The sequence below is a fragment of the Scyliorhinus canicula genome, chromosome 19 (assembly GCF_902713615.1).
Source record: "Scyliorhinus canicula chromosome 19, sScyCan1.1, whole genome shotgun sequence".
Taxonomy (NCBI): Eukaryota; Metazoa; Chordata; class Chondrichthyes; order Carcharhiniformes; family Scyliorhinidae; genus Scyliorhinus; species Scyliorhinus canicula.
Genome location: NC_052164.1, coordinates 39,858,665 through 39,886,308, shown reverse-complemented (window position 1 = coordinate 39,886,308; position 27,644 = coordinate 39,858,665). Strand labels below are relative to the sequence as shown.

The 27,644-nt window shown below is 46.4% G+C and overlaps 1 protein-coding gene across 2 annotated transcripts in view; it reads right to left on the bottom strand.

Annotated features, from left to right (window-relative positions):
- Window positions 1–236: 236 nt before the first annotated feature.
- The window catches only part of rdm1 (RAD52 motif containing 1), a 27,748-nt gene continuing 340 nt past the window's right edge, over window positions 237–27,644 (bottom strand). Inside the window, exons 2-6 of one of the 2 annotated variants that reach the window (XM_038779882.1) lie at window positions 16,424–16,555; window positions 9,354–9,537; window positions 4,988–5,086; window positions 2,903–2,988; window positions 237–2,744 (exon numbers count right to left, since the gene is read on the bottom strand). In XM_038779882.1, the coding sequence (XP_038635810.1) occupies window positions 2,643–2,744; window positions 2,903–2,988; window positions 4,988–5,086; window positions 9,354–9,537; window positions 16,424–16,555 (603 nt within the window). In that variant the 3' untranslated portion in view covers window positions 237–2,642. The remainder of the gene's footprint in view (window positions 2,745–2,902; window positions 2,989–4,987; window positions 5,087–9,353; window positions 9,538–16,423; window positions 16,556–27,644) is intronic. The other variant, XM_038779883.1, reaches the window with a different exon arrangement.

The window sequence follows — 27,644 nt, the reverse complement described above, 5'->3', positions numbered from 1 at the left end:
CTCAGTCAGTACAGGAATTGAACCCACGCTGTTGGCCTTATTCTGCATCACAAACCAGGCCCCCAGAGTGGTGAACAATTACAACTCAATGCCTGAAAGAGTGGCAGAAACTCTCATCACATTAAAAAAATACTACTCGGATAGGTACTTGGAAAGCTATAACTTACAGTGTTATAGATCAGGAGCTGAAAAGTTTGATTAGGCTGGGTAGTTGACTAACAGAAGACACAATCATCTGAATTATCCACTGTTTGTGGCATAAATTTATTTGTAGTCTGTGACATCTTGAACTCTGGGAAAAACATATAAGGCGGCAAAACCTAGTGCTCATGTTCAGCTTCATTTTGACCAGAGCAGATATAGATTTTTCTCCCAGCGTAGGAATCCTCATTGCACTCACTGATTTCTAAAACATCCACCCAGTGCATTGTATAAACACAACTGTTTGCCAATATGGGAGTTGCTAAAGTTTGGAGGACCAGATAGGCTATAGTTAAAAAGGGTTTTAATTGGCTAGAAGAATATTTTCTTCAAAAAAAAAGTTCAGAACTTTTTAAAAACAGTTTAATGCTGAATATTTCTGAACGGAGAGGCATGTTACTGAAGGACTCATCAGAATAAATGCAAGAATTCCAGATTTCAGACAATCACAACTATTTATGGCACAGGAGGAATTAACATTAACTGGCAAGTTAACTCGGATTGGCCAAATGTTGCCACAAAGAAAGTAATAAATTACAAGCTCCCTATGCTTTCGAGTAATTGTTTTTAAAAAGCGCAAGGCTTGAGCATTGGCTTGAACATATTCTTTGGTTGCAGAGAATAGGTCACTCTGTGTGAATGAATGACACTTCTAGCAAGCAGAAATTATTAGGTGACAGTTACTGCCCTTGATGTCAAGGTAGCATTTGACTGAGTGCTGCTTCAAGGAGTTCAAGCAAAACTGAAGTCAATGAAAACTGGGAAAAACTCTCCGCTGATTAGAATCACAGCTAGCAGAAAGGAAAAGCTTGTGGGTTTGAGAGATGAATTATCTCAGTCCCAAGACATCAGTACAAGAGATCTCAGGGTAGTGCCTGGACACAATCATCTTCAGCTGCTTCAATTACCTTCCCTTTAACATAAAGTCAGAAGCGGGGATGATTGCAGAGGATTGCAATGTTCAACACAATTCACAACTCCTCAGAAACTGAATCAGTCTGTATCTATGTGTAGCAAGACCTGGACAATATTGCAGCTCAGGCTGATGAGTGGCAAAAAGCAATGGTGCCACAGAAGAGCCAGGCAATGACCAACCTCAACAACAGAGGATCCATCCATCTACCCTTGACATCCAATGGCATTATCGTCGCTGAATCCCCCACGATCAACATTGAGGGGGGTTACAATTGAAAATGAAATGAAAAGAAAAATGATCAGTAATTGAACAACTATCCACACTGTGGCTACAAGAGCCAGAGGCTGGGAATTCTGCAGGATGAAATTTACCTCCTGACTCTCAAAAACCTATCCACCATCTACAAGGCATAAGTCAAGAGTGTGATGGAATACTTCCCATTTGCCTGGATGAGTGGAGCTCCAGCAATACTCAAGAAGCTCGACACAATCCAGGTCAAAGCAGCCTGCTTAATTGGCACCCCATCCACCACCTTAAATATTCACTCATCCATCATTGATAAACAGTGGCAGCAGTGTGTACCATCTACCAGATGCACTGCAGCAACTCGCCAAAAGTTCTTTTGAAGCACCTTCCAAGCCTACGACCTTTACCATCTGGAGGGTCAAGGGCAGCAGATGCATGGGAACATCACCACCTGGAAGTTCCCCTCCAACCATGCCCAATCCGGACTTTATCACTGTCGCTGTATAACAGCACTGTGGGTGTACTTGCATCACATGAACTGCCGTGGTTCAAGAAAACAGCCCATCACTTAGGGCATGGACGAGTGTTCTGAATTTTTCTGCAGCTGTTAATGTAAATTTAATTTAAAAGTATGATGCCTTTAAAAAAAAAAACTATCATTGTGGTGGATGTTTCAATGCCTCGTTATGATAAAACACAAAGTAGAACAATAAATTTAAATCAAGTTCATCAAAGTTATTTTCCAGAAATTGTGCTTTCAATTTTGTTCTATATATCACTCGAAGCACTATTTTGGATGAATGAAACCTGGTTATGAAGAAAGTCAGAGATCCAATATAGCAGATCCAACATAGTAATTCTTCAATGTGCTTACAAATTTTAACTTTTCAAACTGAAGAATATTTTCAATATGGATCTCGAGTGCTCTGCCCAGTCTTTGGCGATTATTGGTTGATAATCTCTATCCACAGCACAGAGTCTTGATCTTTACTGTGGGTAGAGTGGAAAGGCAGACCTTTGAATCTACCTCAGCCAGAACAGGGATTCAACCCTGTGCTGTTGGCATGTATATATGCACACCCAACATTGGTTTTCTGGCCAGTCATTGGTATATTCTTTATAGAATGAACGTGTTGTCCAACCAGTATCAATAATCACTGTTTCCAATTTTTCAAAAAACATTTCAGATCACTATTTTTACAAATGAACTCAGTTGTTGATTCCAGACTATCAACACTTGTTCTCCAATGGCCTCAGACATACGAGGACTTTGGTTTTCTCACGTTCCAATTCCTTCTATAGTCTCTGTATTAAAACTGAAATCAGAAAGAATTTGTTCCTGTCCCTCATGTTCAAACTGGCTCCATGAAATGTCATTTACCTGCAAAGAAAAACAAAAGCCAAGAGTTACTCAAAGTTCCTGCTAAACATAATTAATTAGATTGAAACAGAACATTACACTACTGAATTGTAATGTTTTAATAAGGACAAGAGTAGAGACTCAATAATAATTAATATTGATCCACCCACTGACTGTACCTCCAGTTGTGTTTGAAGTTCCTCCTCTGTGAAACAATCAGTTTCATCCTGTTCAGAACTCCATTGCAGGGACACCTTCCCATTCCCTACAAGAATTAGAGAAATGAGGAAACCTTCACTCATACAGCTGCTGGCAAAGTAGTAAACAGCATCTCAAACATAGTTTTTTTGCATGAATCCCAATGGCAAGATTAGCTATTTCATCAAGCCTATCCCATACAGACATGGGGCGGCATTCTCCCCTACCCGGCGGGGCGGGGGGTCCCGGCATAGGGGGGTGGCGCCAAACACTCCAGCATCGGGCCTCCCCAAAGGTGCGGAGAATGGGCTAGGCCCGCACCGGAGCGGTTGGTACCACGTCGACTGGCACGAAAACCGGCACCAGCGGCCTTTCAGGCCCGCCGCCGGGGCTAGCCGAAAGGAGGCCGTGGTGGCGGCGGAAGAGAAAGAGTGCCCTCACGGCACTGGCCCGCCCACCGATCGGTGGGCCCCGATCGCGGGCCTGGCCACCGTGGGGGCACCCCCCCGGGGTCCGATCGCCCCGCGCCCCACCCCCCCCCCCCCCCCCCCCCCCGGGGGCCCGCTCGCGCCGCCACCAGAGGTGGTTCAAACCTCGGCGGCGGGAGAGGCCTCCCAACGGCGGGACTTGGGCGCATCGCGGGCCAGAGAATCGCCGCAGGGGGCTCGACGTGGCGAGATTCCCGCCCCTGCCAATTCCCGGGTGGCGGAGAATTTCTGCCACGGCGGGGGCGGGATTTTCGGCCATTGTTTGTGAAGGTTATACTATCATCTTCATTCCTCCCCATCAATGTCATGCAATCAGAAATAACTCAGGCCAATGTGAGAAAGGAACATATAGGAGATACTTCTGTAATTCCAAAGTGCTAAAAACTACCGTGGAGACTAACATTGCTAGCCCCCAAATTTCCACAAAACTTCCATGCCTTAAGATAATTTCCACTTGCAGGAAACTGTGCCTTACCCCTTTACATGTTTGCATTGAAGCTGCATTAATCATGCATGATATTTTCACTCAGTAAAGGAATGTGAGCATTGCCGGAAAAGCTAGCATTTATTGCCTATTCCTAATGGCCTTGGAAAGGTGGTGGTGAACCCCTTTCTTGAACCACTGCAATCCCTGCAGTGTTGGTGCACACACAGCGTTGTTTGAGAAGTGGTCCGGTAACAATAAAGAAGCACAGTATAGTTCCAAGTTAAGATGGTGTCTGGTCTGGAAGGAGAACTTGCACTTTGCAGTTACTGAATAAGTTTTGAGGCTGGTTACTCCCCAGAGAATTCCCAACCCCTGACCTCGTCAGTAGTTTTTCCAGGATGGCTGAAGGTCAGGAGTCAACAATGATAGTTCTGTTGAACATCTAGGGAAGATAAATAAAGTTCACTCCTGTAGAAGACAGTTATTGCCCGGCACATGTGACACAATGTAACAGATCAAACCAGGCCTGCTGCTTGCAGGCATAGACTGCCAGTTTGAGTAGAACTTTCTACTACGGACATTTGCGTGCTCTTTGAAAGAAACAACTTTCAGTGGCATTGAATTGCATAAAAACAGGCAGCCTTGGGTGCAAGTAAAGGTTCAGAACAATGCCAAATCTAATGCTTATGTGAAAACATCTGTAGTAATAAAACCTGCTTTACTCTTTCCCCTTGGCACCCAAAGTAATCACTTTCCAGTCTGTTATGTTCCGAGTCATGCCTTCAATATAACCAATCATGCAAGATTCTGAAATTTTCTGTAAAATCACAATTAATAATCTATCAGAAGGAGAATTCATTGAGTGCTTTGGTATTCCCCTAATCATATCTTCTTCATGATGGGATTTAACATGGCGTGTTTATGAAGCACTTATAAAATAACTTATGTTCTTTTAAAAAAAAGACTGTCCCCAGGTGTCTTTAACCGGTTGCTTACAGGAGTCCCTGATGACAGTATGGAAGTGGACTTGTGAGTGTGAGCCATGATCTTAATCAATGGCTGAACAAGTTCAAAGGGTTGAATTGTCTACTCCTATTCCTTTTTTTTTATGGTCTTATGAAAAGATAAAAAATTGGGAATTATAATTTTACCCAGGACAATGAGTAGGATCTTCTGGAATGCATCCGATAAAGCTTTCTGTGTTGCAGCCTTTTGAGTCCTTCCAAGTTTCAAGGCAAAATTGAGCGGATCTACAACAGAATAAGAGGAGACTTTCATTCTTCAGTTGAGCAGAAATATTTTCTGCAGATTCTTTTGAAAGAACTCCAGTAAATTACATCTTTCATGATTGCACAGCCTATTTAAAATATTTTTAAGACTCAATAGACAGCAAACAAAACAAGTAATTCTTTAGTCTGTTTATAAGATATCGATTAAGGTATCAGTTACGGACAAACTCCCCACTCTACCAAGTGATCTTTCTCACCCATTTGAACAGGCAAACAGAGCTGCGTTAGACACATTCCAAAAGATGGAACACCTAACATTGGAACATTCTCTCAGTATTGCACTTTGTGGCAGCATGCAATAACACAAAGAAAAGCTCAAGTGATTGACACATTCAAATTATGCAACATTAGTCCATTTAGTCATCTGATTTAAGAAACTAACAGCATGATTAAGCATCGGTTGTTCTCTCTGGCATATTAGAGGGAATCTCACACGCATGCACACATAGTTCTCCCCTCCCCCCCCCCCCCCCCCAGCACCACCACCATAAATACAGCCTTCCTGATACAGGGGGAGTACCAAAGTAACAAATTTACTTCACGTAATTCTATTGGTAAACCTGACAGAAGTAATCACTGCAGAGTTTATTGACAGGATTGCCAATGGCGATCAAATCCTGGTTTTAAAGTTCCTGGTTTTCCCTACTCCACTTCGAAAGTGTCACACGCGACTACAGACGTTAATTCTGTTTCTCTCTCCACAGATGCTGCCAGACCTACTCAATGTTTTCAGCATTTTCTGCTTTTAATTAAGACTTTATTCCCATTGTATATGCAAAGGATGCTTCACTGAATTATATAATTTTCCACTGCACCCATTGTGCTGTTACATGCAGACAGACTGAGCATACAGTGCTTCTGTTATGTAGGCAGGTGAGAACTTTTCATCGTAGTTTAGGATCTTTTGTAATCAATCCAAGCCTCACAGATGTACCCATAATGCTAAACTTGCTTGGGTTCCACCTCATCACCCAAATTAGCAATTGAACTTAAAAAGCAAAATGTAACAAATTGCATTTGTATAGCATTGATCCCGAGGTACCTCACAGGATTTTGATAAAGTCTCACAAGATGGTGTTCGGACAAGTGGCCAAAAGCTTGATCAAAGAAGTAGGTTTTAAAAAGCTGGGTGGAGAGGTTTAGCGAAGGAAAATGGGTTGAGGCAGCTGAATGCACAACCACCAATGGTGGAGTGATGAAAATTGGGGATGCGCAAGAGACCAGAACTGAAGGAGCACAGAGGTCTCAAAAGGCTTGTAGGGGTGAGGCCAAGGAGGATTTGAAAGCAAGGATGGGAATATTAAAATCAAAACGATGCTGAATTAAGAGCAAATATCGGTTCACAAGCTCAAGGTGATACGTGAACAGGATTGACTGAAATGTTCGGATACAGGCAGCAGAGCTTTGTTCACAACACTAAAGGGGAATTCCAGAGAGTTGTTGACCTCAATGTCAACCAGAATCAACTAGTTTTAAACTCTGTGGCACCATTCAATATTTCTTAAAACACTTCACAGAACAATAGCACAGTGGATAGCATTGTGGCTTCACAGTGCCAGGGTCCCAGATTCGATTCCCCGCTGGGTCACTGTCTGTGCGGAGTCTGCACGTTCTCCCCGTGTCTGCGTGGGTTTCCTCCGGGTGCTCCGGTTTCCTCCCACAGTCCAAAGACGTGCAGGTTAGGTGGTTTGGCCATGCTAAATTGCCCTTAGTATCCAAAAACATTTAGGAGGGTTATTGGGTTATGGGCATAGGGTGGAAATGAGGGGTTAAGTGGGTCGGTGCAGACTCGATGGGCCAAATGGCCTCCTTCTGCACTGTATGTTCTATGTAATATTGTAGGGTTTTGTTTGGTCTGTTTCTATTATTCATCTGCAGCATTGGTGATGCATTTGCTTAAAATGGGGGCAGGAGGCAGGATAGTCAGATTCACTGAAAGAACAATGGAAGTAGAATTGAATCGTGTTACCATCATGGCATCTGTCACAAATTAACTAAATCACAAGATTGACTCAATGTAGCTCAAGTTTGTGCCTGCAGTACAATTTCTGGTGTCAATTGCCTTTCTGCATATCTAAACCAATTAATTTGTACCAAAAAAGAAATTTAACTGATATAGCCATTTTCATATTTCCCCTGCATCCTGGCCACAGCTAAAATTAAACAGGTAATTAAAAGATTTAACACAAATTTAATTTCTGTATTGATGAAGATGCTAAAATCAATTAAACAATAAACTGTAAAATGAATGTTCATACCCCAAATAGTCTTTATATGTCCAAGCACTCTCCTCTCCCACAAAGCACCAGACCCAATACTTACTAATGTTTCCTATTTTCTTGCATTTGTCAATATTTTAGGTAATTTGAATCGGTTCTCGTCATTAATTAATTTAGCTCCACTCTTTAACATTTCCTTTTCTATTTCCTGTCTTACTATTCCCCCCGCTATGTTTCATGGCACAATATTGCATAAGAGGTTTTTCAGAGATAATCCTCTGACTTTGTTGATATCCAGAGTTTTGGCCATATTCGGCACCCACAACCCTTCGGGTTACTGCCCTCGCAATTAAAAATCTTGACCGGGATTCTCCCCTACCCGGCGGGGTGGGGGGACCCGGCGGGACAGAGTGGCGTGAACCACTCCGGCGTCGGGTCTCCCCAAAAGTGCGGAATTCTCCGCACCTTTAGGGGCTAGGCCGTCGCCGGAGTGGCACCCGCTCCACCGGCCGGCGCGAACGGCCTTTGGCACCCCGCCAGCCGGGGCCGAAAGGCCTTCGCCGGCCGGCGGAAGTCCGCGCATGCGCCGGTGCGTCAGCGGCTGCTGACGTCGTACGCCGGCGCATGCGCAGCGGAGGTGGTGAAGGCCATGGCGGGGCGGAAGAAAAAGAGTGCCCCCACGGCACAGGCCTGCCTGCCGATCGGTGGACCCCGATCGCGGGCCAGGCCACCGTGGGGGCACCCCCCGGGGCCAGATCGCCCCCTCCCCCCCCAGGACTCCGGCGCCCGCCCGCGCTGCCAATCCCGCCACGCCAGACGTGCTTTGATTCCCGCCGGTGGGAATGGCCTGTCAGCTGCGGACTTCGGCCCATCGCGGGCCGGAGAATCACTGCAGGGGGGGTCCTGCCACCTCCGATTCCCGGGCGGCGGAGAATTCGGGCAACGGCGGGATTGACGCCGGGCCCGGGCGATTCCCCGACCCCCCCGGGGGGTGGGAGAATTCCGCCCTTCGTCTTTATTGTGAGACTATGTTATTAAGGAACGGAAACTGGGAGAGACAAAACAGATTGGAGTACGATGGGAATAACGAGAGCAGGGAGTGGAAGATAAAAGAAAGCTGAGTCAATGTCAAACTTTGGAAGTCACCAGTTGAGCTGGGAAAATGATTTGGTTAATGTGGAATCAACAACTTAAAAGTTCATTTAATTTAATTGAGTGCAGTAGCTAATCACATTTTAACCAGGAGCAAAAGCCTCGGGGGACTAGTTAAGCGGAGAAAACGTCAAGTCATTTAACCAAATAGTTTGTTACAAATAGACAAACCATATTTTTTGTTTTTCAAAAACAGAATCATGACAGTAAGTGGACTTCAGCTGGCCCCTAATACACACAATTTGGATTTAGACACCAGTTTTATATGTTGTTGCAACAGAAAAAGGTTACTTGTCTATTTAAATTCCAGTCCAAATTTAAGATAAATATTAATTTACATAATCACCTGCAAATGTTAGAGTGTGGAGAAGAGAATGAGCCCATAATCGTTTTGTACTTTACTGTATTACTGAAATGGTTATATTAAGTGCCTATGTGTCGTCGAGGATTTGTATTCAATGGTTAGTGACAAACAGTATTGTTTTTTCCAAACATGCATGGAAGTTCCAATTTTTCCCAGTCAGGAGATTAAGTTCAGATTCTAATCCAAAGTACACATTTAAGACAAATATTCCTATAGGGTATCGAGGTAAGGCTGTATTGCTGAAGTTGTTTTTATAGATGGATATTGCACATTTAGTGGTACTGTATAATGACAGAATGTTCTCGATGTATTAATCAATATTTTCCTCTTAAGCAACACCATTGAAAGACATTTATTGAGCGCAATAAAATCTCTTAAGTTGCTTTCATATTAATTTGCAGTTTTCAGCATCTTGGATGCAGCAATTAATCTGAAAGCATTGAGAAATATGAAAGCGCCATTTAACAATTCAAAGCTCCAATTTATTTCTCACCTGTTGTGTCTTGGTCAACTTCTTCAGAAACCCCAATACCTCGACAACACTTGCCATAATTTATGAATTTAACTTCCATAATGCAAATATATTTTATGTTCTTTCTCTCAGGCTGTGCTAGTTCCTGTGTGTTTTCTTCACATCCACCTGCGCCAGAAATATTCTGGAGCTGTAAAAAACAGAGCTGCAAGTAACACAGTGAGAACTAAAACACATACCCCCTCAGCAAATACTACAATTTACACAGGAATTGATGCTTACAAACATACCAGTTAGGAACATAAGCCATTCAGTCCTTTGAGCTTGCTGCGCCATTCAGTATCATGGCGATCTGATTACAGCCCCAACTTCACAATCCTGTCTACCCTGATAACCTTAGAGTCTCTTGTTAGTGAGGAATCCATCAACCTTTGCCTCAAAAACATTCAATGATCCTACCTCCATGCTCTCAGGGAAGACAGTTCCAAAGACTGAAGACTCTCACAAAAGAATTCTCATCTCCATCTTAAATTGGAGACCCTTAATTTTAAACTGTGCCCTAGTTCTATTCCCTCCTACAAATGGGAATATTCTTTCAACATCCCCTCCACCCACCCCTCAAGATTTTGTGTTTCAATAATATCACCTCTCATTCTTCTGAACACCAATGGATACAGGCCCAGCCTGTCCAACCTTTCCTCTTGAAATAATCCACCCCATCCCAGGTGTCAGTCGAGTGAGTATTCATTAAACTGCTAATGCATTTATAACCTTTCTTAAGTAAGGAGAGTAAAATTGTAGCCCACATAGGTAGAAGGGTAACTTTGCTTGAAACAAATTAAAATACAAGGCCTTTGATAAGCAGTGCCAACTTTTAAGTAAATAAAATTAGGATTCTCAACAAAACTATATTCCATTGAGAAATAAAAACTACACAGAAAAAAGTGATGTATAAGATTTTTTTAAATAGGTTTCTAATGTTGCAAAGTATACCAGTGAGCCTGAAAATTAGGACTGTTCTAGAAACAAGCAAAGAGAAATTGATACACTCGGGGGAGCTGGTAGAGTAGACTAACAAGAAATATAAAAACAGATTGCAAATGGTCCTACACGCAAGTGGAAGAAATGAAACAGCAACGGTCCTGTTCCCTTAAAGGCTGAGAGAGTATAAATTATAATGGGCAATAAAGAAATGGGAGAGACATTAACCAAATGTCTGTACCAGCATTCACAGTAGAAAATCCAAAAGAATATAGCAGAAAATGGGGAATAAAAAAAGGGAAATGAGTGAGGAAGTTAAAATTAATTCAATCAGTAGAGGAAAACAACTAAAATAAACCAATGGGACAAAAAACAAAGTCCCTGAACTTGGCAGTCAACGTCCTAGGGTACTAAAAGAGGTGGCTAGAGATGTTGGATGCACTGGTTGTGATCCTCCAGAATTCCCTATATTCTGGAATGATTCCAATGGATTGGAAGGCTGCAAATTTAACAATGCTAGTCAAGAAAGGAAGAGAGAAAACATGCAATTAATGACATGTGAGTCATACATCGATCGTCTGGAAAACACTGGAATTGTTAAAGAAGCATTTTTAAAAAATAAATTTAAGAGTACCCAATTTTTATCAATTAAGGGGCAATTTAACGTGGCCAATTCACCTACCCTGTACATCTTCGGGTTGTGGGGGCGAAACCCATACAAACACGGGGAGAATGTGCAAACTCGATACGGACAGTGACCCAAAGCCGGGATCAAACCTGGGACTCGGCGTCGTAGGTGAATGAAGGAGTTGCTGAGGAAGGAGCAGTGCTCCGAAAGCTAGTGTTTGAAACAAACATGTTGGACTTTAACCTGGTGTTGTAAGACTTCTTACTGTAGGAATCTAGATATACTGTTTCATATAATGAATTGACTATTGTTTTCAGTGTATTCAACAGTAAGAATGTGTCAGCTAATTAGTTACAACAAGATCTTCGGCGAGCTGTGGCGGGATAAACCAATTCAGTAATTTTCCTGAGACTGCGCATGCAGATGCTGAGCTAGCTTTGATAGACACCAGTCAAACTTAAGTAATGGCCGATGTTTAATTAATAAATCATCCTCTAAGTAACAGACATTCATGTGAACAAACCAGAAGGTCTCAGCTGAGAATTAGAAACCAATGAGAGTAACTGTGGATTAGACTAGAGATAAGGGGCGGGATTCTTCGACCGCTTCCGCCTGGCGACCGGAGAATTCCGCCAGAGGTCAATAGATTTTTCCCATTGTCGGTGTCATGCCTGTGGCGTACTTGCGGCAGGCAGGACGGGAGAATCCAAACCAAGGTTCCCTTAAAAGTAGAACTTTGTGGTCGAGGTCTTGTTCCTGAATTTCTGCCTTCCTGAATTCTTGAATCACCTATCCATTTGTTTGCGTTGAAAGTGATTTATTTATTTCTTTATACTTTTGAGTTTAATACTTTTTTTGCCTGGGTTTTGACCCATTTATGTATTGTCTGATATTTTGTTTCTACATTTTGATTCAGTTCTTATGCAAGTATATCAAAGTGAATAATTAGAAATAAAGTTGTATTCTTGACACCTCCAGTCAACTGGACAATCGATTCTTTATTAGAAGGAGTCCCAACTGGCAGCAAGGTGGATTTTGAAGTCAAAGATCAGCTATGATCTTATTCAATGGCATTGCAGGCTCAAGGGATCATTTAAAACGCAAAATACTGTAGATGCTGAAATACGAAATAAAAACAGAAAATGCTGGATAAACTCAGCAGGTCTGGCAGCATCTGTGGAGAGAAACAGAGTTAATGTTTTGGATCTATATGAACCTTCTATGGAACTGAAGCATGGTAGAAATGTACTGAATTATATGATAGGAAAAGGAACAGAAGAGGTGCGGTAGAATAGAAAACCAGGGATAGGTTGGCATAAAGGAGATGTGGACAAATTTGTCATGGACATAAGATAAAGTGTAAATTGTGCCATTAGGGACGAAGAGTGCTAATGGTGGCAAAAGGTAAGATAGCAGATTGTGTTAATGAGAGAAACTGTCGGGCCAGGGACAGGCAGTCATGTGGAGAAGGAGCAGGGTTGTGTCAGGGCAGACCAACAAACTGATGGGGATGGGGGGGGGGGGGGGGGGGGGGGGGGGGGTTAGTTACAGATGGCCAACCAGAAGGGAAGGTGTTGTTCTTCCAGTTACGTTGGGTATCATGCAGCATTGCAGCAGGCCTAGGGATGGACATGTTGGCATGAGAGCAAGGTGCAGACTTGAAATGGCAAGGGACTGAAAGGTTGGGATCACTTGCCAGCTGAGTGAAGGTGTTCCGCAACGCAAAGCAATCACCCAGCATGTGTTTAGTCTCCCCCATGTAGAGGGGACTAGTAAATAAATTAATTGGAACAGTAAATAGAAGAAGGCGCAAGTGAAATGCAGTTTCGTATGAAAGGAATGCTTGGGTTCTTGGACAGTGAGGATTGGTGAGGTGAAGGGACAGGTTTTGCATCTTTTGCGATTGCAGGTGGTGGTGTTGTGGGAGGGCGATGAAGGAGTCAGGGCAATGGAAGAGGGGACTAGGGGATCATAGAGGGAGTGGTCCCTGCAGAATGCTGACAAGGTGAGAAGCAGGAGGAGGAAGATGTGTTTTGTGGTAGCAGAAATGCTGGAGTTGGTAGTAGAGCAAAGCATGATTGTTTGAATGCTGAGGCTGGTGGGGTGGAAAGCGAGGCCAAGAGGGACCCTGTCATTGTTCTGGGTGGGAGGGGAAGGTGCGAGGGCAGAGGTGCAGGAGATGCGTCAGGGTCAGTTGAGTGCCCTGTTAACCACAATGGGGGGGGGGGATCCTCGACATGTGAGAAGCGCTTTCTCGCAAGTGACATTGAAACAGATGCAGCGGAGGTGGAGAAACTGGGAGAATGGGATGGAGTCCTTATAGGGAGTGGGGTGTGAGGAGCTGTAATCAAGGACAATATGGTCTGCTGCTATTTATATCCTTATAACATTCATAACTAAAAGCATCAAATGCATATCTTATTTCACGAGGAGTATGTCAAACATTTGAGTGAACGCACACTCTGAACAATGTGGGACACTGGAGTAAGCTCTATCAAAACTACAATGTCTTACATTGTTATTGACAGCATCTTTACTGGCACAAAAAGGAGAGACTATGGTAAAGCCTGTCCAGAGGCACTAACTGGAGTCATTTTCTTCCACCAATGTTGCAACTTTTGAACGGCGTCTTAGAGGAAATCTAATTAGTGTGCTCCCATGAGAGGTGCAAGTGTGAAAGTCCCTTTTTCTATCTTGTCTAAAAGCCCTTCACTCAGATCTTGTTTACTTCCAACACTTTACAGCTGCAGCAAGTAGTTCCTCATTCTGTGACATCAGCTGATGTGGGGCAGTTTCTATCAAATCTGCAGACATGTTACCATTCATGCAATTAGTAACTGCATACTAACCAAACTGAGGTACTGCAAGGTGACAGCCTGTATTTATATCAAGCATTTCACATATATGGAAAGATAAAAGTAATATGCTATTAATGATTTGGCACTGAGCAGAAGAGAGGGGTTTAGGCCAGTGTGAAAGCTTGGTCAAAGAAAAATGTCTCTGAGAGGCGTATTCTGGCATGGGCGAGTTCAGAAAAACCAAAATGTACCAAAAGAGCAAGTTCCAGAAAGGAAGGCACAGTGACAAACAGTTTTTGCTGATAGAGGAAGTCAGGAACTAACCTCGTGTTGGAGCAGGAAGAACACATGGAAATATGAATTGAGGAGATGGTGAAAATAGGGAGAAGCAGGGCATGGGAAGATTAAAGTAAGGATAAGAGCTTGCGAGTTGATGCTGTAGGTCACAGAGAACCAGTGAAGCTGAACGAGGATCAGATAATGGCACGGTCCACGTGAGGATATAAACCACATTCTAGATGGCTTCTACATAGAACATACAGTGCAGGAGGCTATTCGGCCCATCAAGTCTGCACCGACCCACTTAAGCCCTCACTCTACCCTATCCCCATAACCCAATAACTCCATCTAACCTTTTTGGTCACTAAGGGCAATTTATCACGGCCAATCCACCTAACCTGCACATCTTTGGACACTGGGAGGAAACCGGAGCACCCGGAGGAAACCCACGCAAACACGGGAGAATGTGCAGATGCCCCACAGACAGTGACCCAGCGGGGAATCGAACATGGGACCCGGGTGGAACAAACCATTACAAGGAGACATAAATTTAGTGGAAGATATAAAGGGCGGGGGAGATGTCAGAGGTAGGTTCTTTACCCAGATAGTAGTGGGGGGCATGGAATGCACTGCCTGTGGAAGTAGTTGAGTCGGAAATATTAGGGACCTTCAAGCGGCTATTGGATAGGTACATGGATCACGGTAGAATGATGGGGTAGATTAATTTGTTCTTAATCTAGGACAAAAGTTCGGCACAACATCGTGGGCAAAAGGCCCTGTTCTGTTCTGTGTTCTATGATTACAGGGATGAAGAATAGAGATAGAAAAAAAATAGCAAGAGAAACACAGACACAGTTAACAAAAATGTGCACATGGCTTTCAATAGCAGAAGCAAGCATTTCAAGCACAAAATAAAGCAATCCTAGTGACTGATGGAAGACAGGATTGGGTATTAGAGAAATTAAGGTCAGGGGTGAGCAATATGCAAAGTTTCTACAACGGGGTTCAACTGGAGGCGATGCTGCTAAATGAAAAGGATGGATATGGTCTATGCCAAATCTAAACTGGAGGAACAAATCATTCAGATCTTACGGTTGAAAAATGAAAATCGCTTATTGTCACGAGTAGGCTTCAATGAAGTTACTATGAAACGCCCCTAGTCGCACATTCCGGCGCCTGTCCGGGGAGGCTGGTACGGGAATCGAACCGTGCTGCTGGCCTGCTTTAAAAGCCAGAGGTTTAGCCGAGTGAGCTAAACCAGCTGAATAGTTACAACTCCCACAAGCAGGAATTAATGGGATACAATTGAACATCATCAGTAAACATTTGGAAACCAAATTCTGGATGTCAACAAACAAGAGTGTGCCAAGACAGGTCCTACAGCACACCACAAATGACCATGCCAGCAAGAAATGAAATGCCATTCAAGGCAATGGGTAGTGCTAACGCAGGAGCAAGCAATGACACGTAAAGAAGAGGCAACAATGCAATCCAAGATTTTAGATAAACAGGTTAGGTTGTCAACAACTGCGGAGGGGAGAGTGTTTAAGAGAGCAGATGGATCTGAAACTGTGTAATGGATGTTAAGATGGGTGTGGCTGGAAGTAGAAAGAGGACCAGGCAGCCAAAAAAAACGTCCACAATTTTGAACATAAATGCACACAGGAACTCTTCAAGTTACTAAATTGACAACGGAGGACAGTGTATGGCAGATGTACCAAGGAGACAGTCAGCAATAGAAAAAGAGAATTCTTGGTTGTTACTTTGTCTAGGGTGACTTTTCATTGGAGGAGGACTTGGTAATGAGACAAGAATGGAGCCCAAACATAGTTGGAATATTTACCAGGCACTCTCAAGCTGGTGGCCTTTAGATCTGAGGTCAAGGAGATTGTTGTTTTTATAAGGGGGAGTACAAGTGACTCCATTTGATCCCAGACAAATAAAAGGTGATATAGTTATGAAGATGTGCACAAGGTTTCAACATCATCTCAAATTCAGATGGATGGAAGTTGAACCATGAGAAAATCAGAAAATAGCTTTTGTGTTTTGCCAGTGCAGGATGAAAGTGAAAGTTTTTAAGAAGCAGGAGTGAGAGTGCTGAAGCTAAAAAGGGCTGAAAATTAGTGGCTGAAGACAAAAGTCAGCATGGCCGACAGTAACGGAGGTAGAACAATGTGATTTGTAAAGTATTACAATGGAACTTTACCACATAAAATATATACATTGGCTGCTCCCAGTCATCCAATTACTAACTCATCTAATAAAACTGAACTTATCCCATTTTGAAATTTGAATTCCCCCATGAGTAAATGATCTGGAGTACAGTTTTCTATTTACTTATCATGTCCTGAATTGTATTAAATACAAATGGATTTGTTATGCAGCATTGTTCAGAACTTGCTTACGGCAATTATGCGACTGCACCATCCATTAAAACCAAGGTAGTAATTAGCCAGTTCCTGGCATTTGATGCTGTTTAGAGGAAGCGGATTCTCTCGAGATACTTTCGTAGACCATTGCTTTGTGCACATTTGAACCTATATAAAAATTAAACTTGTAAATTACAATTCATCTCGACATGCATATAAATAACATGCCAAGAAGCATTACATTTGAATAAGGAATTCTGACACTAAAATAATAATAATAATGTTTATTATTGTCACAAGTAAGCTTACATTAACACATTAACACTGCAATGAAGTTACTGTGAAAATCCCTGAGTCGCCACATGCCGGCGCCTGTTTGGGTACACAGAGGGAGAATTCAGAATGCCAATTCACCAAACAAGCTCTTCTTTCGGGACTTGTGGGAGGAAACTGGAGCACCGGGAGGAAACCCACGCAGACACAGGGAGAATGTGCAGACTCCGCACAGACAGTGACCCAAGCAGGAATCGAATCTGGGATCCTGAGCTGTGAAGCAACAGTGCTAACTACTGTGCTACCGTACCGCCCAAATATTGTTGCATGCTTTGTACCTCGAATGTGTCAAGGTTTCAGGTGGGGAAATAGGGTCCAAAAAAGGCTGATGGCGCGAACGAAAAGATTTCGAAGTGTCATTTGTGGCGGCTTTTGCTGGGAGTTTCCTGCTGGCTTTCGGCACGTTCCCCGCTGTTTTCTAACCACACTTTGTCACTTTTTCGGGCCCGAGAGAGTTTCTCCCTGGTCAAGCCCACACTTAGAATTATTTTCATCACTGGGGACCTGAACTCGCAGGCAAGACAGGCTCCTCAGAGATCAGGCCACCATCTTGAAAGAGTGCCCCCATCTCTAAGTGGGCTTGAGGGTGCACCAAACATCCCACTCACGGGAAATGTCACCCCCCACATATGGGCAGTACCTCACATCCCCAAGTGATGATACCCCACTGTAGGATCGCTGAGGGCTCCCTTTTTCAGGCCTTTCCAGGCCCCCTTTCAGACACCACCCCCCTTCTAGGACCCCCACCCTTCACCCTCCCCAACCTTCCAGAGGTCCCTTCATACCCGCTCTGCACCCCCCACCCCATGCTCCTTTCAGGGCCTGGGGAGCTTTGCCCATGAACCTTGGCAGTGCCACTCTGGCAGTGCGCGTGCTGGCTTTGCAGTACCACCCAGGCACCTTGGCAATGCCTGGGTGATAGTGCCAAGGTGCTCGCATTCCAGAGGGAGGTCGCTGGGTCACCTTGCCCTGTTCCTGACCAGCCGCCTCCCCCCTCCCCCCCAGATGCCGTTCTGCCTGGTCCACATTTGTGTGGACCAGTTCTGAACGGCACACAGCTGGGGACTCCGTTAGATGCCAGAGCCCAGAGATCCCAGGTCAGTACGCGTCAGTGGGTTTCAAACCTACTTCGGTGCGTGAAGTTTGGTCACGCCCATTGTGGGTTGCAGCCCGGTTGCAACATCTCGCAGATTCCGGGTAAATCTCACTGAGCATAGTGCCTGCTGGGAAGCCCACGGGAGGCCTCGCCCAGCTGCATTGCAATCACGTTCAGGCATGCCCTGGAGTTTCAGATGATGGGTTGGAAGTGGCGCAGGACAGACAACAAACAATGTATTTACTCAGGAACAATAAGACAGTTTATTACACAGTGCATTTATTCAACGTCTCCCAGTAAAGATGAAGTGACTGGATGTGCATAAAATAAATCCCAGTCACTGTAATGTTGTCTCCATGCAAAATTGATAGGAGACAACATTCTTGCTGTGAATATTAGTATCATTAGATGCAGACACCCAATGTAGTCCCAGACTGCGGTATCAAGAGTGGGCAGTTTCAGAATATATATTTAGTTTGCATAAAAGCAAAAATAAATGTGATCGGAAACATGGCTGCGTAGGCTGAACAGCACCACGTGATGCCTGTACAAGGTCAGCTTTAAAAAAAGTATGACAACCACATTTTGACATTGGGTTTCACTGATAAATGGTTACGTATGAAATATTACTAAAAATGAGACCAAAAATAAGAGTAATATATGTCTGGAAAATGCTTGCTATGCAGAAGAAATTAGTGCACATAGGGGTCATAGAAAATAAGAGTAGGCCATTTGGTCGTTCGAGCCTGCTCCGCCATTCAATATGATCATGACTGATCTTTATCTCAGCACCATAATTTCTCACTCTCCCCATAACCCTTCAAACTTTTTGAATCTATTTAGCAATCTATTTCCATCTTCAATATATCCAGCAACTTGGCCTCCACAGCATTTGGTGGTAGAGAATTCTACAAGTTCACCACCTTGAGTGAAGAGGTTTCTCTTCATCTCAGCGCTAAATGGTCTACCCCATAGCGAGAATGTGAGCCCTTGTTCTCGACTCCCCAGCTAGAGGAAACAGCATCCCTGCATCAAATCTGTCCAGCCCTGTCAAAATTACATGTTTCAATTAGATCCCCTCTCCTTCTTTTAAATTCCAGGGAATATAATCCCAATTGACCCAATCTCTTCTCATATGACAATCCGGTCATGCCAGGAATCATTCTGGTGAACCTTCACTGCATTCTTCTACACAAGTACATCCTTTCTTAGATAAGGAGACCAAAACTATCTCACCAAGGCCGTCAAAACCAAACATAGATCTTAGGATGAAAGGGGAATAATTTGACCGCGTACAATTCAATCGCAATTTTAAAATTGTATAGTCTGTCTTCATCTTTATAGTTCCATTATCTAAAGTAAATATGTTCAAATACCTATGGAAACTTTCACCATATAATTATACCCTCCAGGTACAATTGGCACTGGAGTGGAAGAAGGAAGGAGGTCATTAATGCTCATGTAGAAAATAATAATGGAAAAAGTTGACAGTTTGTGCAAATATAATTATATTACAGAATTAGATATACAAATATGCCAACGATATCCTTTAAAGAAAGAAAAATAGCATAGTTCAATTAGCAAAAATGTCACGCGACCTCCGATGGCTGTCCTGGAGTGAGTGGACACACACAGGGCTGCTCCGGCTCGAATTTGAGCTCTTTTTACCCCAAAATGGGAAAATTTGATGGGAAAGCGTAGCTGAAGGTGTGGAGAGGTTTCGCCCAGGAGTGGCATGACTGCTGGTTATCAGACCCGGCAGAAAAAGGTTATAAAGACCTGGCCAAAGAATTGGAAGAGGCCTGTGGCGCAGCAACAATTGGAAAGATGGCGGAGGGGGAAAGGTCATTGCATGTTGTAAAACCCCAGATGGAGCAGCTGATGCCGTTTATTAGAAAGGAGTTCCGCCAACAAAGAAAGTAGATGCAGGAAGATGCAGAAGAGTGGAATTTGGCAACCAGTGGCTTTTCACAGTCAGTTTGGTGCAGTGTTAATGTAAGCCTACTTGTGACAATAAAGATTATTAGTATTATTATTAACAATCGAAGGAGCGGTTGCACCCCTGAAATGCTCGATGGAGTGAGTTGAGAGTGCTTGGAGGCACAGGGTCGCAGATCCGGGAGATGGTGATGTCTGACCACAGATCGGGTGGTGGCATTAGAGGCAGAGGTGGGGCTCCTTTGCAAGTCGTTAAGAGGCAAAGGTAGAGTGGCAGGAGAACAGATCTAGAAGGCAGAACCTGCGGATCATTGGCCTGCCTGAAGGTGCAGAAGGCAATAGAGCTCCGATATACGTCTCAAGGATGCTGGCAGGGCTGGTGGCGAAGGGGTTGCTGGATAAAGCCCCAGAAGTGGGTAGAGCACACAGATCTCTGAGGCAGAAGCCAAGAACAGGGAAGTCGCTGCAGGCATGATCGTGAAGCTCCACAGGTTATGGAGAAAGAGAAGATCCTGCGGTGGGCCAGGAAGAAGTGGAGTTTCTTCACCGGTGGGGTTATTTCATTGTGGCGATTATTTGTTAAGGGTGAATAAGTTTGGAACGGGCAGCTGCTGCCACTGCCACCGCCGCCACCCCCCCCCCCCCCCCCCCAGTGGTGGTGTTTATTTTTTGGAAGTGACCTGTGGTTTTGGATGTGTCTTTGTTGGGGGGGGAGGGGGGGATAGGAGGAGCCTTCAGGCAGGAGCTGCCACGATGGTAGGTAATGCCGGTGAACGGAAGCGAGGTGGGGGAGATGGCCACGATGTGGCAGTGCTGGAGAAGTGTGGTCATGTGCGGAGAAGTGATGGGCACGGTTTAGGTTGAAATTAAAGGGGCAGAAACGGTAGGGGAGAATGGCGGGCAGTGGCGGGGAATGGAGATGCAAGCCTCCAGTACGATTCGTAACATAGAACGTATGGGGGCTGAACGGACTGGTGAAGAGATCCCGGGTCTTTGCACACTTGAGGAGCTTGAAGTTGGGGGTTGTCTTTTTGCAGGATTCGCACTTCCTGGCGAGGGATCGGGATAGGTTGAGGAAAGGATGGGTGGGTCAGGTGTTTCACTCGGGGTTTTATTCGAAGTCCCGGGGGTGGCCATACTATTAAGTAAGAAGACAGGGTTTGTAAATGTTAAGGAAGTGCAGAACCCGGGTGGGAGATACATGAAAGTGAGCGGGGTGTTGGAGGGGACGCCAGTGGTGCTAGTGAATGTATATGCACCTAATTGGGACGACGGGTTCATGAGGGGATTGCTGGGAACGATTGCAGACTTGGCCACACACCAGTTGATTATGGGAGGTGACTTTAATTGTGCGCTGGAGCCAAGGGTGGACAGGTCGAGCCCCAGGTCAATGGGAAGGTTACAGTTGGCAAAAGGAGCTGGGCTGGTTTATGGAAAGGATGGGTATGGAAGTTTAAGAACCTGGGTGAAAGAGAACAAAGAACAAAGAAAATTACAGCACAGGAACAGGCCCTTCGGCCCTCCCAGCCTGCGCCGATCCAGATCCTTTATCTAAACCTGTCTCCTATTTTCCAAGGTCTACTTCCCTCTGTTCCCGCCCATTCATATACCTGTCTAGATGCCTCTTAAATGATGCTATCGTGCCCGCCTCTACCACCTCCGCTGGTAAAGCGTTCCAGGCACCCACCACCCACTGCGTAAAAAACTTTCCACGCACATCTCCCTTAAACTTTCCCCCTCTCACCTTGAAATCGTGACCCCTTGTAACTGACACCCCCACTCTTGGGAAAAGCTTGTTGCTATCCACCCTGTCCATACCTCTCATAATTTTGTAGACCTCAATCAGGTCCCCCCTCAACCTCCGTCTTTCCAATGAAAACAATCCTAATCTACTCAACCTTTCTTCAGAGAGTACTCCTTCTTCTCCAACATGTACACAAAGTGTACTCCAGAAGTGATTTTATTTGTGGTGAGCCGGGAGGTATTGGTGGGGATGGTGGGGGCAGAGTATGCGGGAATCGTGATCTCTGACCACACACCCCACTGGCTGGAGTTCCGACTTTGCTCGAGGCAGGAACGGAGACCGGGATGGAGGCTCGGCTCAGGGCTGTTGGCGGACAGGGGGTTCTGCGATAAGGATTAAGGACTACGTGGAGCTGAACCAAAAAGGGGAGGTATCGGCAGCCACATTCTGGGACGCACTGAAGGCGGTGGTTCAGGGGGATATTATCTCTTTCAAGGCGCACGGAGATAGGAAGAGGAGAGAAGAGTATGGACGATTATTTGATGAGATACTCGAGGTGGACAGGGAATATTCATGGGACCCCACCGTGGAGAGATTTACAAAAAGAAGTTACAGGAACTATTCGACAGGAAGATCTATTGAGCAGCTACAGAGGGCAAGAGGGGTGCGGAATGAATATAGAGAATGCGAGAGCCGCATGCAAGCCCATCAGCTATGGAGGCAGGCCGCGTCCAGAGAAATCCTGAGAGTACGGACAGGGAAGGGGAAAGTAGTGTTGGAGCCAGGGAGGATAAATGAGGCGTTCAGGGAGTATTATGAGAAATTGTATAGGGCCGATCCGGGGAGTGAGGAAGGGGATATGGGGTGGTTTTGGAATTCCCACTGCTGGATGAAGAGAGGAGGTAGGCACTAGGGGAGCTATTAGGATTAAGAGAGGTAGGGCATCACAGTGGCCTAGTGGTTAGCACAGCTGCCTCACGGCGCTGAGGTGCCAGGTTCAATCCCGGCTCTGGGTCACTGTCCGTTTGGAGTTTGCACATTCTCCCCGTGTCTGCGTGGGTTTCGCCCCCACAACCCAAAAATGTGCAGAGTAGGTGGATTGGCCACGCTAAATTGCCCCTTAATTGGAAAAATAATTGGGTAATCTAAATTTTTTTTAAAAAGGATTAAGAGAGGTGATGGAAAGCATAAGAGGGATGAAGTTGGGGAAGGCCCCGGTTACCTGGCAGAGTTCTATAAGGAGTTTGCAGCGGAGTTGGTACCACTTTTATTAGGGGCGTTTAGCGAGGCACTGGAGAAGGGGGAGCAGCCAGAGACAATGACACAGGCGACAATCACACTAATTCCAAAGAAAGGGAAGGACCCGCTAGAGCGTGGGTCATGCAGGCCCATATCACTGTTGAATACAGATGTGAAAGTGTTGGCAAAGTTAGTTGCAGGGAGGATGAAATAATGCATTCTGGGGTTGGTGGCGGAGGATCAATTGGGCTTCTAGAAGGGTAGGCAACTCTCTACTAATATTAGGCGTTATTGAATGTGATCCTGACCCCCATTGAGGTGACAGTCATAGAATCGTAGAATTTAGTCCGCCCATCAAGTCTGCACCGGCCCTTCGAAAGAGCACCCCACTTAAGCCCACGCCTCGACCCTATCCCCATAACCCAGTAACCACACCTAACTTTTTGGACACCAAGGGCAATTTAGCATGACCAATCCACCTAACCTGCACATCTTTGGACTGTGGGAGGAAACCGGAGCACCTGGAGGAAACCCACGCAGACACGGGGAGAACATGCAGACTCCGCACAGACAATGACCCAAGCCGGGAACCGAACCTGGGACCCTGGAGCTAGAATGACACTGGAGCTAAGTGTTAAAATATGGAGAACCGATCAGGACGACTAGGCTTGCGTCCCTTTGAATAGAAAAGATTAAACAGTGATCTAACTGAGACATTTTAAGAAAGTTTAAGGATTTAATAAGCCAGATGCAGCAAAACTATTTCCTCTGGCAGGAGAGTTTAAAACAAGACAACTTAAAATTAAGAGTTGGTCATTCAGGAGCGATGGTAGAAGGCATCTCTTCACAAAGAGTAGTGAAATTCTGCAACTCTGTCTCTCAAGACACAAGTTACATCACATCTGGAACATTGTGCCCTTTTCTGGCCGCCATACTTGGAGAACAATGTGAATGTTTTGGACAGAGTACAGAGGAGATTCACGAGAATGATTCCAGGGTTAAACAACTAGACCTATAATGATAGACTGGAGATGTTGGGTCTGTTTTCTTTGGAAAAAGGCTGAGAGGAAACTTGATACAGAGGTATTAAGATCTGATGGGGCATAAATAGTGAGAAACCGTGACTTGATTATGTGTGCCAAATGGCCTCTTTCTGCTGTAAGGATTCTGTGAAAAAGTTGTTGAGGCGAGATCAATTGAAAATTTCAAAACTGTTGGGTTTTTTATTAGATCATGGTATTAAGGAATATGGAACAAGGCAGGTAAATGGCATTGACATACAGACTAACCACGATCTAACAACTGAATGGGAGAACAGCCTCCATAGGTTGAATTTTGTTCTATTAACCTTAACAAATCAATCTTTGTGCAGCACTGTAACATGTGCTTTCATGCCACAGAAAAGAAAAATATAAATAAAGCTGGTTAAAAACATTGCAAAATTCCAATAAGGAATTTAGTTCATTACACAGATCACTGGACTAATGAACTGTCATGTATTTGTTGTCCAAATAGATATGAATTAATGAGAATGTCTTACTTCAATTGCAGGTTAATATCAGACCAGCCTGTCTGTGTGGAAGGCATTAACTATAAAAATATGACTAAGTAAAAAAAATAGCTACAAATGAATAGTATCAGATTTAACAGGAGTCAGGCAAAACCACTGGGACGATGGAGGCAGCCTGCTTTATTCTGAAGAGTGATATGGAGTCCCAAGGTGGTTGAATGTGATCAGTGTTCAAAGTTAACAAAAATGGACACTTCCGGTTGCGGCTATGCAGAGTTAAGTCACACGTGCGGCAGCTCCCGCTAGAAACGGATTTTTGGGATCTTTTTAGGGCCCCCAACGGTACTTTTTTGACGATTCCCAGTGTGGGAAGGGGACAGCAATATTCCCCCGGCACTGTATGGATTGGACCAGGAGTGGAGCGGTGAAAAAAGTGGAATTGGAGCAGAGAAAGGTGCGAGGGAGGAGGACCAAGATGGCGGCAGGAGGACCAAGATGGCGGCAGGTGGAGACCAGGCAGCGTGGGCGCAGTGGTCACAGGAGCAGCAGGGGTTTCTCCAGCGCTGCTTCACGGAGCTGAAGGCAGAGTTGCTGGAGCTGATGAAGGCGTCAATTGACAAGCTGCTTGAAACCCAGACAGCCCAAAAGGGCGCCGATCCGGGAGGTCCGTCAAAAGGTCTTGGAGAATGAGGACGAGATCTTGGGCCTGGCGGTGAAGGTGGAGGCGCACCATAAGAAATGGCAGGCGAAGTTCGAAGACATGGAGAACCGGTCGAGAAGAATCTGCGGATTCTGAGTCTCCCGGAGGGGCTGGAAGGATCGGATGTGGGTGCCTACGTGGTCACCATGTTGAACACGCTGATGGGCGCGGGGGCCTTCCAAGGGCCCCTGGAGCTGGAGGGGGCCCATCGAGTGCTGGCGAGGAGGCCCAAGCCCAGCGAGCTGCCGTGGGTGGTGCTGATGCAGTTCCACCGGTTCGCGGACAGAGAATGTGTATTAAGGTGGGCCAAGAAAGAGCGGAGCAGCAGGTGGGAGAACGCTGAGGTCTGGATTTATCAGGACTAGAGCACGGAGGTGGCTAAGAAGCGGGCCGGGTACAATCGGGCTAAGGCGGTGCTGCACCAGAGAGGGGTGAAGTTCGGCATGTTGCAGCCAGCGCGACTGTGGGTCACCTACAGGGACCGTCACCATTATTTTGAGACGTCGGAGGAGGCGTGGACCTTTATTCAGGCCGAAAAGCTGGACTCGGATTGAGGGCCGGGGGCGAGGGGATGCCGAGGGGGGATGGTTGGGACTGTTGTGTTGTGTTTTGGGGGGATTTTGTGGTGAGGTTGGTCAACGTTTCTTCTCTGCCTGTCGGGTGGGGGGCCAGGTAAAAGCCTGTGGGCGTCGGTGGCTGGAAATGGGATGGGGCCCCACAAGGGGGTTGGGGGGGGGGGGGGGGGGGGGGGGGGGGGGGGGGGGGGGGAGGCCCGAGCCAGGGAAATTGGGATTAGGCCTGGAAAGGGAGCTATGCCAGAGGGGGCGGGGTCAGGTGGGTGGAAAGTGCAGGCTTTTTCCCGCGCTAAGGGTGGAAAGGGACGGGGCCGGTGCTGGAAAGCGTGGGCTTTTTCCCACGCTGAGATAGGAAGGGGGTGGGGGGGGGGGGGAAGCTCGTTGATGGACAGGAGGAGGGAGCAGAGATTCCCACACTGGGGGGGGGTCGATGGAGTGGCCGGGGTCAGCAGAAGTTCGCTGACTCACGGGAGTGCAATGGGGGGAGCAATGCAGCTAGGGGTAGACCTAGCTTGGGGAGGGGGGGAACCGGGTTGCTGCTGGAATGGTCAAGGGGGAGCTGGAGTCTGTAAAGGAGGTTGGGGCGGGGGTCTGCCGGTGGGGGGAACGGGCACGTGGCTGGCCTAGAAAGGGTTATGGCTAATCAGCGGGGCGGGCAGCCCCCTGATCCGGCTGATAGCCTGGAACGTAAGAGGCCTGAATGGGCCGGTCAAACGGGTCCGTGTGTTCGCGCACCTGAAGGGGCTGAAGGCAGATGTGGTCATGCTCCAGGAAACACATCTGCAGGTGGCAGATCAGGCAAGGCTGAGAAAGGGGTGGGTGGGGCAGGTGTTCCATTCGGGGCTGGATGGAAAGAATCGGGGGATGGTGATTTTGGGTAGGAAGCGGGTGTCGTTTGAGGCGTTGATCATCGTGGCAGACAATGGAGGTAGGTATGTGATGGTGAGTGGTAAGCTGCAGGGGGTGCGGGTGGTCTTTAAGTGTATGCGCCCCAAATTGGGACGATGTAGGGTTCATGCGGCGCATGTTGGGCCGGATCCCGGACTTGGAGACAGGGGGCTTGATAACGTTGGGGGGGGGATCTTCAACACAGTGCTGGATCCGGCATTGGATCACTCTAGGTCTAGGACAGGCAGGAGGCCGGCGGCGGCCAAGGTGCTGAGGGGGTTTATGGACCAGATGGGAGGAGTGGATCTGTGGAGGTTTGCGAGGCCGGGGGCCAGGGAATTCTCATTCTTCTCCCATGTTCATAAGGCCTGCTCTCGGATTGACTTTTTTGTAATGAGCAGGGCGCTGATTCCGAGGGTGGAGCACATGGAGTATTTGGCAATAGCCATCTCTGACCATGCCCGCGTTGGGTGGACCTCGAGCTGGGGGAGGAGGGACCAGCACCCGCTGTGGCGCTTGGAGGTGGGGTTATTGGCGGATGAGTTGGTGAGCAGGCGGGTCCGGGGGTGTATAGAGAGATACCTGGAGGCCAACGATAACAGGGAGGTGCAGGTAGGGGTGGTCTGGGAGGCGCTGAAGGTGGTGGTCAGGGGAGAGCTGATCACCATCAGGGCCCACAAAGAGGGGAAGGGGAGGAGAGAGGGAGAGGCTAGTGGGGGAGATGGTAAGGGTGGATAGGAGGTACTCAGAGGCCTCTGAAGAGGGATTACTTAAGGAGCGGCGCAGCCTCCAGGCCTAGTTTGACCTGTTGACCACCAGGAAGGCAGAGGTGCAGTGGAGGAAGGCGCAAGGGGCGGTGTACGAGTACAGAGAGAAGGCTAGACGGATGCTGGCACACCAGCTTCGGAGGCGGGAGGCAGCGAGAGAGATCGGGGGAGTGAGGGAGGGAGGGGGGAGCACGGTGCGAAGTGCGGTGGGTATTAATGGGGTCTTCAGGGACTTCTACGAGGGACTGTGTCGGTCTGAGCCCCCATCGGAGGGGGGGGGGGGGGGGGGGGGGGGGGGGGGGATGGGTCACTTTCTGGACCGGCTGAGGTTCCTGAGGGTAGAGGAGGGGCAGGTGGCAGGGCTGGGGGCGCCGGTTGTGTTGGAGGAACTGGTCAAAGGACTAGGGAGTATGCAGGCGGGGAAGGCACCGGGGCCAGATGGGTTCCTGGTGGAATTCTATAGGAAT